Source organism: Chinchilla lanigera, unplaced genomic scaffold, assembly GCF_000276665.1.
Source record: "Chinchilla lanigera isolate Chin_1 unplaced genomic scaffold, ChiLan1.0 scaffold00044, whole genome shotgun sequence".
Lineage (NCBI taxonomy): Eukaryota > Metazoa > Chordata > Mammalia > Rodentia > Chinchillidae > Chinchilla > Chinchilla lanigera.
In genome coordinates, this window is record NW_004955445.1 from 8,680,555 (window position 1) to 8,696,917 (window position 16,363).

Consider the following 16,363-nt stretch of genomic DNA (forward strand, 5'->3'; position numbering starts at 1 on the left):
AAAAAGTTTTACACGCCGCTGCCCTCTCTCCCTGGCGGGGCCAGGTTCGGGACAGCGGGGAGACCCACGGTGTAGCGAGTTTCAGCACTCGAAGGGGCGGACAGCGCCCCGGGTGGCTGGGTCGCGCCTGGGCCGCGGAAGCCCGGGGTGGGGCTTGCCCGGCTGGCGGGGCTCCTCTTGGGGCCCTCTCCCCGCCCCAGGGCGGCCCCTCCCTCGGTCCGCGGGGTGGGGCTGACTTCAGCACCGGCGGGAGGGACAGCGCCCGCCGTCCTACCCCCTTGAGCCGCTTAAGTGCCCGCCCGGAAGGTCAAGGCCGGCGGGGACCCCGGTGGAGAGGCGGGGAGGAGCCATGCCCAGCTCCCGGGTTGCTGACCCTCGCCTGCTTTCGCTTTCTGCCTCGCAGCCGTCGGGATGGAGGTGAGAAGGCGGCCGTGACTCACGTCCGCGCGAACCCCTGCACCCCAGCGGCCCGCGGCGCTCCCTGCCCCCCTCCCCGGCGGCAGCCGGCCTTGCCGTCGAGTGACAGCGGCCTGGGGGGCAGGGGGGGCGGGGGCGGCCGGACCAGCGATGCCGGCGGGCATGACGAAGCATGGCTCCCGCTCCACCAGCTCGCTGCCGCCCGAGCCCATGGAGATCGTGCGCAGCAAGGCGTGCTCCCGGCGTGTGCGCCTCAACGTCGGGGGGCTGGCGCACGAGGTGCTCTGGCGCACCCTGGACCGCCTGCCCCGCACGCGGCTCGGCAAGCTCCGCGACTGCAACACGCACGACTCGCTGCTCGAGGTGTGCGACGACTACAGCCTCGACGACAACGAGTACTTCTTCGACCGCCACCCAGGCGCCTTCACCTCCATCCTCAACTTCTACCGCACCGGGCGGCTGCACATGATGGAGGAGATGTGCGCGCTCAGCTTTAGCCAGGAGCTCGACTACTGGGGCATCGACGAGATCTACCTGGAGTCCTGCTGCCAGGCCCGCTACCACCAGAAGAAGGAGCAGATGAACGAGGAGCTCAAGCGTGAGGCCGAGACGCTGCGGGAGCGCGAGGGCGAGGAGTTCGACAACACGTGCTGCGCGGAGAAGAGGAAGAAGCTCTGGGACCTGCTGGAGAAACCCAATTCCTCCGTGGCCGCCAAGGTGAGTCTGGGATGCTGGCCCTGCGGGGCTGCAGGGTCGAGCCCGTGTCCCGGGGTCGAAGACCGTTGTTGGGGGTCTCTGGCTAAATCTGCAGATGTGAGGATCACTGACCTCAGGCTTCCCACTGCATGCCATCACTCCTCCTTTGATTCAATACTGAGTCCCCTACTTTGTTGGAGAAAATGATTTATAGGTTCTTACCAAAAGCTACGGCCCTGACAAGAGAACGCAGAAATGGAGCATTGCGGGACTGGATGAAGTCGGGTCTGGTTCCCTGGGAGGTCCCAGGCCCAGGCTGGCGTGGGTGGCCCTGCAGTGTTAGCACCTGCCCTTATGCTTATAACCCGACTCTCCCCAGGAGAGGAAAAGGAGCAGCCCAGCCATGGCTGGGGGCCTCCGAGATACTGTCAGGTCATTTTAATGTAAAAGAAAAACAAAGGGAAGAGACACGGGGTGGCATGGATGGGTCCAATGCCTGGCATCAGCTGTGAATGCTTGTGGGGAAGGGATCACCTGGCTATTTATTTATTTATCTATTTGGTGCGTTTCTTCTAAGAGTGGTTCAATGTAGCTTTAAAGAAGCTTTGGCTAGTGGAGGAGGATGTGCATCTCAAAATCGGAGAGAATAATGAAGCAGTTGGACAAGTAAAGAAGCAGAAAGAGACAGGAACGAGTTTGACCCCACGGGTTGGGTAGCAGGTAGAAGCTAGGACCGAAAGGATGGCGAATATCTTGAGGCGAGGGCAGGGGTAGGACAGGGGCCACTGGCTGGTGTGTGACTCCTCGGAGCCAGCCTGGGACTCAGAGGTGCCTAGTGTGTTGGGGCCTCAGAGCTCTGGGTGTCACGAGTAAATGACCATACAGTATGTTCCAGGCTGTAAAAAAAAAAGTGGGGAACGCCCAAGACGAGCTGGGGAAACAGAGATATTGCTGTTGGGATCCAGCAAGATCAAGTTGGGAAAGTCTTGGAGAATGGAATTCACTCTCTGACAGCAGGGCCTAGAGGGGCGGGGGACAGGCAGGTAAACAAATTCTGGGCAAAAAGACAAGGGAAAGAGGCCACCACCACTTATTAGTTGGGACTGACCCCCACCCAGCCCGGCCTGTCCTTGTGGGAGCGTGGTGGCTCATGGGGCCTCTCAGCGCAGCCCAGGCTGAAGGGGACTCTGGCGTCTTTTCTCCAGATCTGGCTGCTCAGGGAGAAGCCCCCAGAGTAGATGCAGGTTGGGGCGTCTGGTTGGAGGTGAGGAGCCCACATACTTCCTCTTTGGCCTGTGGATGCTAAAGAGGACATAGAGGTCCTGGGCCCCATCTCCACCTGGGAGGCTGTGGCCTGCCTCTGGCCATAATCCTGCCCGATTTCGTGTGTAGCGGGCCTCCACTGTAAGACAGAGTTGCTCACCCTTAACCGGCTTAGGATCAACAGACTTACTTTGCTATTTCCAGGTCTGACACGGGTTCCCCCACTACCCATCCGTTTAGGCCCAAACGTGCCTCTTCTTCCTCCTTGTGTTGTCGCTGAAGCAGGAGATCACAGGGCGGGATGGGGGCTCTGCCCTGTCCTCCGAGCAGCGGGCACAGGGCTGTGTTTGAGTGGCGACTGGCAGCAAGACGCAGGTGCTCGGGTTTACAAGAGGTGCTCTTTGGGTACAAACAGCCTCTCCTCTCCCTCGGGTTAATCCGATCACAGGAACGGAGCTTCGGAGCTTCATGACCTCTGCGTGATCCCAGGCTGGGCTGTCAGCTCGTATTCCTGGCAGACCGACCATCTAGGATTTTCCTGCGGCTGGAGCTGAAACAGGCAGGAAGGCTCACTGGAAATCCTGACTGCTACTGAACAAATAAATACCTAACAAATCGTGGTGCTCAGAGAGGTGAAGCACCTTATCCCAGGCCACAGAGCAGGCAGACAGGAGGAGCCATAATTCAAGTCCAAGCGTGTGATTTTTGAACACTCTGTTCCTTCCGTAATGATTAAGTGCCACGACTTCTTCTGTCTCCCTGCTACCACTTTTGCCCTGTATAATCCATTCCTCACACAACAGCCAAAGTGAGCTTTTCGAAATGTAAATTGGATCACGTTATTCATCTGCTTAAAATCCTCTGGAGGTTTCCCGTCACACTCAGAATAAAATCCAGACTCCATCGTGGCCCATGAGGCCGACAGAATCTGGTGTCTGAGACTCTCTGAGCTCATCTCTTCTACTCTCTGGCTCCCTCGGTTCTGCTCCACTGGCCTCCTTGCCATCTGCAGCAGGCCAGGATTTATCCTACCTCAGGACCTTTGCACTTGCTGCTCCCCCGCTGCCTGCTCTTTGTCCTCATTCCCCACTCAGGCAGGTCTGTGCTTCTACTGTTGTGTCACACAGTATCTTCCCTGCATAGGCCTGAAGCCCCATTTCATGTGTGTTTGTGTTGTGCTTCTTTGTATCACACCCATAAAATGTGATCTCCTTAAATTGTACTCACGGCTCTGTCCCCACCACATGTCATGGAACCTGGCCCAGAGGAGCTCTAGTAACCACATGCAGAATGAATGACTGGGGGAGTGAGTGATGAAAGTGATTAGCCTGGGACTCAGACCTTGGGGACCTGTCACATTCTCCTCACCACTGGTGCTTCAGCCTCCCAAGCTCAGCCCTCTTTCAGTCATCTGCGCTCGGCTACCCCAGACCCCCAGCCTGGACACCTTCAGTGGCAGAACAGCAGGGCTCATGAGAGTTTCTCCAAGGCTACAGCTGAGAGACTGCGTGGAAGATGGTGACGGGTGCTGGTGAGGGGCAAAATTGACCACTTCGCCTTTGCCTAAGAATGAGGAGCAGTCAGGGTTCGGCCTCAGCTCCTCCTCCTCCCTGGTCCTAGGTGATCTCTTCACTGCTCCAGGCCCAGCGTCCCACTGAGAAGTAGAGGCCAAGAGCCTGCCTTGCCGGGTGTCATGCAATCGCGTTTTTCCCAGGCCCGCTCCCGGCCTTGCACATAGTAGGTGGGTGTTACTGTGTTCAAGGATAAAGGGCAGAGTCCTTTCTGGCTGGGGTGGGCTGGGCTACTGCAAACCCTTTTCTCTTGTGGAGGCTGAGCCGACGCTGTTAATAATTGATGGGCTGTTCTGGCAACCCTGAGACAAACCACAGCACAGGCCCTAGGCTTCTCTACCAGGGGAGCGAAAATCAAAATCCATTAGGCAAAAGGCAGCGTGATTGATTCTTCTTTGGAAGATGGAATTGGCCCCTTTGGGCTGACAGTGTCTCAGTGCTGGGGCCACCATAGGCTTCTGCTTTCTGGGAAAACTCACGGGCATTTCTTGGTAGGAGTGGAGGAGCTGATTTGCTAGGCCTTCCTTAGAACAGTCTCAGGGTTAAAGCCCTGAGCTCATTCTCTAATTTCCAGAGTAGCTGCTGTTTTTGAGCCAAGGACTGATGCATGGTACTTGGTATATACTATCTCACTGAAACGCTTCCAGCAATTCAATTAGGTAGTGTGCCTGTTAGGAGTGCTTCGGGCTGTAAGTAACAGAATAGAAAACTCAAAGCAGCTTCAAAAAGGGGGAGGATTCGTCATCTCACATACCCTGAAGTTCAAAGTGGCTGGTTTTGGGTTGAATTAAAGCTCAGGATTTCAGATTCTTTCCATCTCTCTACTCTTCCAACTTCTGCAAGTGACTTAGTCCTCACACTTGATGCCTCACATCACAGCATGGCTGCCCAGTTCCAGCCCTGAAATGTAGATAGTGATGTCCAAACTCCTGAAGAAAGGCATTCTTTCCTATGCTGTACTGTTTTTTTTTTTTTTTTTTTTTTTCTTCAGGGAAAAAGTTTCCCAGGAACATCCTAGCAGACTTTACGACCATCCCATTGGCCAGGAACAGGTCATACTCATACCCTAGCTGTAGGGAAAGCCTGGGAAGCAAGTATCTAGCATTTTCACATGAGGGAGGAGTGGATTTGCTGAGTGGCCACAGTGATTGTGTCGCCACCAAATTCCTCCATCTCCAGGTGTCAGCATGTCCCATTACGGCTCCGACTGCAAGATTGCCAACCACAGTCCTTGGGGATTTCTTGCCCTAGTGTGTCAAGGTTTTTTGTTTATGTATCATCACCAAGCAAAATGGGGGACTGGCCTGGAGCCCATGGGCCCGTTAGTACTCTCAGGGGTCTGGCTGGGCATCGCCGGCCCCAGGGCAGGGCCCAGGCCCCTGTTTTTAGTACAGGGACCAAGTGCCAGGGGTTCAGAGTCTTGGCTGTGCGGTCCTCCAGACTTGGGTGTGAAGCCCGGCCCTGCCTTCTCCAAGCTGTGGACTTCGGGAAGTCCGTGACATGTGAAGAGTGAGAACCAAACCTGCCCCACAGGGTCGCTCAAAAGATAAATACGATAGTGCATGAAAAGGGCTGAAGCCTGGAAGTCCATTGTGTCCATTTGACAAAGGGAAATCCAGAGGCACGAGGTGCTTCTGTGACTTCCCTGAACCACACGGTGGACAGTGAAAGAGCATGGACATCTGAGGCCCACTTGCCGCGCCATCGCTACCCCATGGGGCTGGGGATCTCTCTGCTCCTCCAGGATGCCTGGCCGAGATCATATACCGGTGACTGCCTCTCGGGTGTTTTGAAAAGCTGCGATGGGATGGTGAAGTGAAAATGCTTAGGAAGGAAAAGCGCTGGCCAAATAAGCAGTTTGGCCAAAGCTTAATTAACTGGAAGAGAACAAACATGCATTAGGCACCAACTCTATACCCTGCACTTCATAGATGACCCATACTTGATAGTGTCACGGAAGGGAGCGCTGATTTCAGAGCCAGATCGCCCAGGCTCAGGGACGGGCTCCTCTCTTCCCTACGTGATGTGAGGCAAAGGATTGCAGCTCTCAGCTCTTGGTGCCCTGTTTTGTCCACCGGACAGCAGCCTGGGGACAATAGCAGCACCTGCCTCATTGAATCACACTAGAATCAAACGCGTTACTGCATGTAAGGCCCTTAGACAGGGGCCTGCCAGATAGAAAGCCCTCAATACACATGAAGTCTTTTGTTTTAGTTAGAATTTATTGAACATTCCTGCTGGATAAATAAGTTCCTTTGCGAAAAATTCTTCTTTTGCTTGGCAAGCGCAAGGTCATGAGTTTGATTCTTGGTACAAAAAGAAAAAAAGCATCCTTCTTATAAAATGGTGCATGCTTGTTGCAAGCCTGCTGGGGTCCACCATGCTTGGTGACTCAAGGCCATTGGGGTCCAGGAAAGGCAGGAAGCCAGCACGGCCGGGAACAACCTGGGACGGGTGTCACAGGGCTGTGCATTCCATGCTGGTGCCCAGGGTTCCCAGCCGCCCCAGCAGTGGACCTGTTCCCTCTCTCCTGCCAGAGGTCTCTCGGATTACTTCCTACCAACCCACTTGTGCTCAGACCCTTGTCTGAGGATCTGGCTCCAGGAAAACCAACCAAAGACCCACAGGAAGCCTCACCTATCAGCGTGTCCTGGGTGATACCATTGGCAAGGGAGACCTCCAACTTCTACTCAGGGATCATCTTAAAAGTGGGAATTCTAGGGCTGGCTGGGTGCAGTCAACCTCATCTCCAGCTTTTAGAAAAAACAATAGTGGTAGCAGCAATGACAGCTCCACTCCAAGGGCCTGCCATGCCCCTAGTGTCTTAGTCACTTTTCTCATTGTTAAGATAAAATACCCAACACCCAAAGCTGACCTTTTTGTTTGTTTGTGACAGGGTCTTGCTGTATAGTTCAGGCTAGCTTTGAACTCACTAGGTAGGTCAGGCTGGCCTTGAACTTGTGGCCATCCTCCTGCCTCAGCCTCCCAAGTACTGGGATTGTAGGCGTGAGCTACCACAACTGGCCCGACACCCAAAGTTAGGAGAAAAGGTTTATTTGGCTCACAATTTGTAGGGTTTCAGTTGATAATCAGTCGGCTGGCTCCAAGGCAGGGTGGCAGGGCAGGCAGGGATCACAGAGGAGAATCAGTTCATGGGGGCAGAAAGTAACAGAGCAGCAAGGGACAATACAAGCCCCTTTCTGTCCCTTATATTGTATCCAGGCTACCGAACTTTGGGCAGTGCCAAACCAATCAGTGGACTGATTTAGTAATTATTCATCCTTAATCCTAGCATGCTTAATCCTAGCATTGCACTGTGAATCACTCACATCCACTGGATCCAGCCATCTCTAAAGAAGCCCCACTTATGATTGCATGAGGCTTTGGGGGATATTTAGACCCAAGCTGTAACACCTAGCTCTTAAGGCAAGTTGGATCTGAGTCCCACAGTCACCCCATTAGGGACAGGGCAGTGTCCTCACCTTACAGCTGTGAGAACTGAGGATCAGGGAGGTGAAGTGGCGGGACCGGGGTCAGACAGAGAATGTGAATGACCTTCAGCAAGTGAGGAGCAGGCGCTAGGGAAGCATCCCCAGGGGTCCCTTTTCCATTGGGAAGAGCTGAGAGTTGGGACATTTGTCCAGCGTCTCCCGCCTGACTTGGGAGTATTCCTGGCCCTGATCCAGACGGACTTTGTCCCCAAACACCACTGGATATCACTACTGGAGACAGGTTTAGCTCGGAGCACTAGTTAATTGATGATCTACATAGATAAGGTCCTACCTTCTCCCTTTCGTGGGACACTCGTAATTTTGATGCCTCTGATAGGCACCATATACCCTGGGTGCTGGGGTGGGAGCCAGAATTCACATGCTAATGTGCAGGGCCCCGATTCTTAAACTTTTCAGCGGGTTGCATAGATGACAAGGAAGACAGAATATGCTGGGAGACACCGTCTTCAGAGCCGGAGTACCGCCTGGGTCTAAAGCCCTGCAGCCCCTGGTGTGTGAGCCCCAAGCACCTCCCCTCTGTGGGAGTGTTGCGGGGGCACAGCACTGAACACGGCGCTTCTCAGGCTGGCTGTGCCCTGGGATCCCCTGAGCCCTGAAGACAGCCTCACCTTGGCCCTGTGAGCGAAACACACCCCTGGGTGATTTTTTAAAAAACTCTGGTAAAATACACAGAACATGAATTCACCATCTTCACTGTCTTAAAGCGCAGCATTTTATCCTTGCGTACATTCACATCGCTGCGGGACCAGCCTCCAGAACTTCTCTTCTTGTGAGACTGAAGCTTTGTGCCCATGAAACAAACCTCATCGGCCCCCCGCCCTCCCACGCACCCTCTTTCTTTGTGTCTCTGAGAGCTTGACTGCTTCGGGAAGCTCATGGAAGTGGACTCGGGTATCCGTTGTAACTGGCTTTTTTGACACAGCCTGGTGTCATTAAGGTTTATCTATGCTGTTGTGTGCGTCAGAACTTGTTACTTTTTAAGACCGGCTGATATGCCGTCGTATGTCTGCGCCACATTTGCACTCTTGGTTGCTTCCGCCCTTGGCTGGTGTGAACAATGCTGCCGTGGTCCAGGCGTACAAACCTCTCAGTTCTTTGGAGCGCATACCTGGGGCCGTTCGTGGTGACTCTAACGTAGTATTAATCTTCTGAGGACGGCTGGACTGCTTTCCTTCGCAGCTGTGCCGTTTTCCATTCCCACCAGCCCTGCAAGAGTGTTCCGCTCTTCCACATCCTTAATGCTTGCTAGTTTCTGGTTTGTTTTTGTTTTGTTTTGCTTTTTTAGCAATAGCCGTTCTAAAAGATGCAAGGTCACTTTTCACTGTGGTTTGATTTGCATTAGGAGTGATGTTGAACATCTCTGCGTGTGCTTGTTGGCCTTTGTGTGCTGTACCTTCTTTGGAGAAATGTCTACCCAAGTCCTTTGCTCAACTTTAAAATTGAGTTAATTAGTTTATTGTTGTTGAATTGTAAAAGTTCTTTATGTTCTGAATATGAATTCTTTAGCAGATATATAATATAATAATATTTTCTCCAGTTTTTTGTGGTTTTGGTGTTTATTTGTTTGTTTCTTTGTTTTTTGAGACACGGTCTTACTGTATAGTCCAGACTAGCCTTGGACTTGTTATATAGCTCATGATTGTCTCAAACTTGTGATCCTCCTGCCTCAGCCTCCTGAATGCTGGGATTACAGATGTGCACCACGACGCACAATTTATTCTCTTATTCTGTGGGTTATTTCTTCACTCTGTGGATTGTGGCCTTTGATGCACAGCTGTTTTAAATTTTGATGATGTCCAGTTTGTTTTTTTTCCTTTTTTTCCCTGTATTTTTGGTGACGTTGCCAAGAAATCATTGCCAAAACCGGTGCTGCACACATTTCCCACAGGCTTCCTTCTGTGAGTTCCATAGCTTTCCTTCTTACGTTTGGCCTTTGCATGTGGTGTAAGGGGCCTGTTTCCCTCTTTTTGCACCGGGTGTGGCCAAGCCAGAGCTGCACTCCCCGTGCTGGGGGCGAAGGGCTGACCGTCTGGGCTGGTGGTGTTAGAACTGTCAGTGGGGTGACAGTGATGGATAGGCACCCCCAGCGTGGCCCCATCCTGCATGCTCAGAGGGATGCAGCTGAGGGGACGGCACACAGCGTGAGCAGCACAGTGTCAGACCACAGCCACTCCTCCCCACCTTGCTGCCGCCCCACCTGCCCCCTGCCCCCGCCTGGACCCCTCGAGATCCTCTTCCCCCCGCCCCCACAGGCTCTGTCCTCTCTTCCCAGCAGCTCAGCTCCCAGTTCGGAGCCCTCACAACTCCCATCTCACTCAACCCCACGTGTAGCCCCACAACCTAGCATCTCCCCTGTCTCCTGCCACTGTCCCCCACCCCCACCCAGTCTCCCCGCCTTCACTCCTTTCCTCCCCTGCAGGCCTCATTGTTCCTCATCCTCACCCTCCACCTCAGGGCCTTTGCACCAGCTATGCCTTCTGCTTGGTACAGTTTCCTCCCTTGCCATAGTGTGCGGGTCTCAGCCCAAATGCCGTCTTCTCAGGGAGGCTGTGCTCAGGGGAACACGCCACATGGCTGGGTGCCCGTAGCACCGTCCCTTCCCCTCAGTGGCTGTGCGTTTCTCTACAGCACAGGACTGCTTAACTGTTCCGTTTCCTTCTTGCTTGCACCCTCCCCTTGGATAAAAGCTTCAAAGGACACCATTGTGTCCCGTTCATTCCTGGCTGCATCTTCCGTGTTTAGAACAGTGCCTGCCAAACCCTCCGTGGTTCCCACCACCCAGAGCAAGTTCAGTCAGCCTGGGCTTCCAGCTCAGCCACCGCGCCACCTTCCTCTCCTCATCCTCTCGGCGGCCACCGTGCCCGCTTGTCTGCATCCCCTACACACTCTGCTGCGTTCTCCCTGGCCCTGTACCCCGCTTTTGCCTAAGCGGGTCCCTCTGCCTCGAACCCCTCTGTGCTTCTTCTCTGCCTATGCCCCCTCGCAGCCCCACAAGGCCTGGTTTCAACACCACTTCCCCTGCGAGAGCTTCTTGAACCGCCCCCTCCACCACCCACACCCTGAGGCAGTGCCCGCTGCTCCCTCCCTGTGCTCAGAAACCTGGCCTCCCTGTTTCCCTGGAGCAGGACTCTGGGGAGACCGGCTTGTGGGCTGTTCTGTGGATCCCCAGCCTGGGCCACCGACAGACAGGAAGACTTAGGAGGAGACAGGCTTTACAGGCTGATGGCCTGGGTTCAAATCCCAGCTCAGCCCCACTTCCTTCTGGCAGTACTCTGGGGATTGGATCCAGGGCGTTTGCACTGAGCTCTGCCCCCAGCCCTTTCTACCTTTCATCCGGGAACAGGATCCTACTACATTCCCCAGGCTGGGCTCAGAACTTGTGATCTTCCTGCTTCAGCCTCCCAGAGTGGCAGGATTAAGGGAGTCCGCCCCCTCACCCGGCCCGGCTCAGACACTTCTAAGCTGTGTGCCCTTTGGGAAATGATTTATCTTCTCCGGGCTTCAGTTTCCTGCTCCCTAATTTAGGGAGCCTCACAGCAGCCAGGGTTGCTGTGCCAGGTCCGCATAAGGCACTCAGAGCGGAGCCTGGCACTTCGCAAGTGTCCCTGATTACTGTTATTACTGATGCAGTTAAATGTTGGTGGATGTTCATGGAATGAACGAATGAGGAACTGCGCACGATCTTGGGATGAGTGACTGGAAGGACCTGTCTTCCAAAGCAAGGGTCTCCTAGGTATCACCCCTTCCTTGTGTGTCTCCAACAACCTGTTCCTTGTGGCCACACTTCCTGGGAAGAGAGAAGGCTTTACACCATCACTCACAGTTAAATTGGAGGGCTGAGGTGTCCCCCACACCTCCTGGGCCCCACTTTTGCCCCGCACTGAGACCGGTTTCTAGCGTAATCACGCACTGCGGCCTGGCGGGCAGATGCTGTCTCTGAGAGAATGACGTTGCATTTGTCAATTCCGCACCGTCACTTACATCTGCCAGGTAATGGACCTGGAGCCAAACAGCTTCTAAAAATACACGGGCATTGTCCACTCATTGCTACCTAGGGCCTCCCCGAGTCTCTCCCAGGCTGGTGTGATCCTTGGGGATCTTGACCTCGGCCAGCCCTGCCCCTCAGAGCCTTTGTGGACCCTGTTGTACCCGAGAGGCAGCTGCGCCGGCCGTGCAGAGCACAGGAGGAGCCGGAGCCAAGGGGAGGTGGTGGTGACCCGCGTCTATCCGCTTTCCACCTGTCTGGAATTCCCACCGTCCCTTTGAATGCATCAGTTTACTCTGCTCACCGTGGGTAGGTTTGCACATCCTGTATCATTCCCTGAAATAGCGACGGTAATCTGATTCAGCCCTCCCCCCATCGTCAGGACAACCCTTTCACTTCACACTTGGCTCCCTTTCTAGGCGTCTCCGTTCCTTCTGACTTATGCGTACTGCTTTGAGAACCTGTTTCAATGATGCTGTGTTTGTATGACAGTCAGTGCGCGTTACTGTATGCCAGACATGGTACCAGATACCTGAGAAGCACTTGCATAGCTGGACGTGGTGGAGAATACCTGTAATTCCAACAGGAGGATTGTGAGTTCAAGGCCAGCCTGGACTATGGAGCAAGACCCTGTCTCAAATAAACCGAGACTAATAGTACTTGTGTATTTATTGGTTGGGATTGGTCTGGTTACAGGTAACAGAAATGCAGCTCAAATGGACTTAAGGAAGAAGGTTATTGGAAAGTCCTGAGTTAGGTAAGGGCTCAGGTAGGGTTGGATCCAGGGGCTTAAATAAGTCACCAGGACATGGTCTCCTGTATCTCTAAGCTCCGTTCTTTGTTGGCTTCCCAGCACCAATGACCTGGAAAGCTGACCTCCAGGCTTCCTTTCTGGGGAAAAAGCAAATCCCTGTCTCAGTAGTCTCAGCAGCCCCCAGGGCTGGTTTTTACTGGCTGTGCCCTCAGCCAATCACTTAGCCGGTTCTCACAGCTGCGGTGGGACAGAGAAGAGGAAAGATGATTTTCCGAGAAAAACAGAGGCACAGCGACCGAGAGCAGGGAGAATGCATGTAAGTTGGTAAAAGCAATCTGTAGCCATCACGGAGTTTATAAGCTCTTGGAGGGAGACAGGCATTAAACAAATACAAGTGAAATGAAAGAATAATCACACAAAGTATAGTGTGAGTGCAGGAAAGGAGGGAGGAAGGATTGACGGAGAGTGACAAGTGTGGTCCAAGAGGCCTGGCCTCCCTGGGAACCTGAACTTGACCTCTGACCTCCAGGCTTCGGACCTGCACGTTCCCCCATGGTCTCTGTTCTTCCTGTCCTCGGCTTAGCATGCCCCCACTTGCATTCTATTTTCTCCTTAACTTGTGTCACATCCCTAAGTAAAACAGGATGTTCTCACAGTCTAGGACTATCCTGTCACTCGTTTCTGTGTTCCGAAGCAGGGTGGGTGGGCTGCCCGATTTGTAAGTAAAATTTAATGGGCACCCTGCCAAGCCCACTCACACACCAGCAGCACACATCTGCTTTCGGAGGTGTGGTCGCAAAGCCACGAGTAGTATCTACCCCAGGCCAGATACTTTGCTGACCTGTGTTCTCCAGTCCACCCCGCCCCCCTGAGCCCAGTGCAGAGGAGGAGCTCAGTGGGTATTTGGGGGTTGGGGGGAAGAGCGCCAGCCAGCTGTGTGACCTTGTGCAAACCACTTAACCTCTCTGGGCCCCTGGCACCGTATCTTGCAGAGCCAGCTGCTCCCTTCCCATCCTTCAGATCTCAGCTCATATATCACCTCTTTGGAGAGGCCCTCCCTGACCTTGAATGACCAGTTTGGATGCAGTGGTGTTGAGGCTTTTCTGTGATAAAGTGTCCCTCTGCTGCATGGTGAGATTAGGCCCTGCGTGCACTCAGGCATCCTGTCCCTCTTTGCTGATACCGCACCCCCCCCATGCCACCCTGCTTCAGGCTGCCTGGGAGAAGGTCTGGGTCAGGGTCTGGGGGCCTGGGTCATCATCTCCACACTGCCACACCTGAGACCTGGGAAGACCTTGGGACCTGCTTGGTCTCTTGGGGCCTTGGGTGGGAAATGGGCCTTGTGACTTTACCAACCAAGGGCTCTGGGAGCCAGGCGTGCTGGCCTGTGCTGGAGGACCGGCATCGGTCCAGGCCGAGCAGGAGGCTCCGTTCCTGGGAACTTGTTCTTCCCCCTTCCTTTGCCAAGACAATTCCTGGGCCTCGATGGTCCCTGAGGGTAAGGGGCGCGTCCCGACGGTGCTGGGGCATGGGGGGGGGAGTGAATGCGCCCCAAACCCCCGTCTTCATCACACTCCCTCACTTTCTGATGGCCCGTGGCACAGTCTCTGCGCCCTGTAAAGCTCCGTGCAGGTGTCGCCCAGGGAAAGTCCCTTGCTCCCCCAACCCTGACCCTCCAGGCTGCTGCCCCAAGTCCTTCCTGTGTGCTAATTTGGGATCCCGCTGGCATCTTGGCTGGGGGAATTTGCCGGTGTGAGGCGGTGATTTGCCATACTTCCTCAGTGCTGGGGCAGGCTGCATGGGGGCTGAGCGCCCCTGTTACTGAGTGACCCATTGGCGGGGCCAGCTACGGAGTTTGTGGGGAGCAGTGCACAATCGTAACAGCGCCTTCTTGTTCAGAACTTCGTGAGACTTATAGCATGATGCCAGCGGCTGCAGAACCTTTCCAGACACCAGGCCCTGGGTGACTGTACAGGCTGCCCACGCTGAAGCAAGCCAGCCGGCCGGCTGGGCAGAAGGATCAGAAGGGCCTTTGGTCCTAGAGAGTCGGTCTCAGGGAAATCATCTGCTGCAACTCTGCCTGGGGACCGGGAGGCCAGAGCTGGGCCCGGAGGCAGTGTGAACAGCCAAGTGGCAAATGCAAGAGCGACAGAGCCAGGCCAGGGAGGCCCTCCACCGCGCAGCCTGAGCACCAGGAAGGACATCGGTGGGGTCTGGATGACCGTCTGTCTGCTCACAGCACGGGGCGGGGAAGCTGCCCTCTGCCCTTCCGCTCCAGGCTGTGTCTCAGCCAGCCAGACATTTACATTTTCATGTGAGATATCCCAACTTTCCAATGTTGGCAAGTAATCTTCAAATGTGAGAAGCATTTGAGTGGGCCAGACAGAACATATCTGGGTATCACATTAAGATTTGGTGTTGGTTTTGGACCCCAGCAGCATAGGAGCTTTGAATGGCTAGAAATGGGAGGGAGATCATTTCCTGTAAGGACAGAGCAGACAGAGTATGGGTAACAGAAGCAGCGGGTTGCCTGTATTAAGGCTCTCCAGGGAACCAGTGAGATATATATGAAGAGATTTATTATGAGGAATTACGGAGGCTGAGAAGTCCCAATCTGAAGGCCCATGAAAGCTGGGCACTCAGCCAGGCGTGGTGGCACACGCCTGTAATCCCAGCACTCGGGAGGCTGAGGCAGGAGGATCATTGCGAGTTCAAGTCCAGCCTGGGCTACAGAGTGAGCTCAAGGCCAGCCGAACTGCATAGCAAGACCGTGTCTCAAAAAGAAAAAAAAAAAAAAAGAAAGCTGGGCACTCCTAAAGCCTGAACCCAGAGGAGTCTTTGGTGTAATCCCAATCCAAGGGCAGAGAAACCATGTCCCAGCTCGCCAGCAGGTAGGAAGGAAAAGAGGCAAATTCCTTCTTTTACTTTTTTCCCCTCTTTTTTCAGTACTAGTGATTGAACCCAAGGCCTTTGCACTGAGCCCCATCCCCAGCCCTTATTTTATTTTTTTATTTTGAGACAGGGTCTGTCTCATTGTTGCTAAGTTGCCCAGGCTCCAGCTTGAGCCTCCCAGAGCTCTGGAACTGCGGGCGTGTGCTGCTAGGCTGAGCTCCTTCCTGCACTCTTGGCCCCGTTCAGGCCCTCAGCGGATTGGAAGACTCTCACCCACACCGGGGAGGGCTGTCTGCTTTACCGCGTCCACGTTCACACGCGAACCTCATCCACGAATGCCCCACAGACACAGCCAGGAATGCTGAACCTGACCCGCCCGGGGCACTGTCACATTAACCGTCATACCCTCCCCTTTCTCCCGACGTGGAGCACAGCCCAGGTGACAAGTATTTGTGCAGTGTACGACTGCCCCACCCACGCGGAACATGGTTCCGGGAAGGAAGGCAGCTCGCACCTGCTGGAGGCCAGCACCAGTCAGAGAAGTCCACGGTGACTCCGGAACGATGAGCCAGTGAGTCCATCGGCCTCGTCCAGCTCCAGCCTGAGCAGGAAGAAGAAGAAGCAGCTGTAACGACCAGAAGAAGCAGTAGATGTTGGGTCAGCAAATCAGACTGGCTCTGAGCCTTGGAGGCCTCATCTGTAGAATGGGAATAATAACCACCCTACAGGTGGTCCAGGGAATCAAGTGAGATAAGGGGTGTGAAACATCGAGCAAGATGCCTGACATGCACAAATGTGAGCCAGGATTCATTGTGCTGGTTTTTTTCATCACCATCACCACCATCACCATCATCATCACCATTGTCTATAGAGAGCCCTTCCCAGTCCTTGTCATGGCCCAGGAAGGTATATTTGTAATCCCATGGAAAAGTTACTGGAATTCTAGTGAGTCAATTCCAATCTACCACTTCCAGTGCAACCCTTGGCGAGAATAAAGACACTAAGGCACATTTGTAGTTGTGGGGAGCCAAGGGGCCCTAAGTCCAGCTAGGGTGATGGCCACCCAGAACAAAGGCCTCTACCCAGGGCCTGACTTGGGTTTTATGAATCCGTGAAGAAGGGAGTGGCTTGAGGATGAGTGACTATGAGGATGGCGGGAAGTAGGTGAGTGCTGTGAGCTGGGCTAGGTAGGAGGCCTGAAATCATCTCTGCAAATGCAGAGAGAAGGATCTGCAGAAAGTAATCTGCATAACATAGTTGAGGTAGGATCTGA

The 16,363-nt window shown here is 54.2% G+C and overlaps 1 protein-coding gene across 1 annotated transcript in view; it reads left to right on the top strand.

The window, feature by feature from the left end:
- Window positions 1–424: 424 nt before the first annotated feature.
- The window catches only part of Kcnb1 (potassium channel, voltage gated Shab related subfamily B, member 1), a 98,684-nt gene continuing 82,745 nt past the window's right edge, over window positions 425–16,363 (top strand). Inside the window, exon 1 of the mRNA XM_005392330.2 lies at window positions 425–1,134. Coding sequence (XP_005392387.1) covers window positions 568–1,134 — 567 coding nt within the window. The 5' untranslated portion in view covers window positions 425–567. The remainder of the gene's footprint in view (window positions 1,135–16,363) is intronic.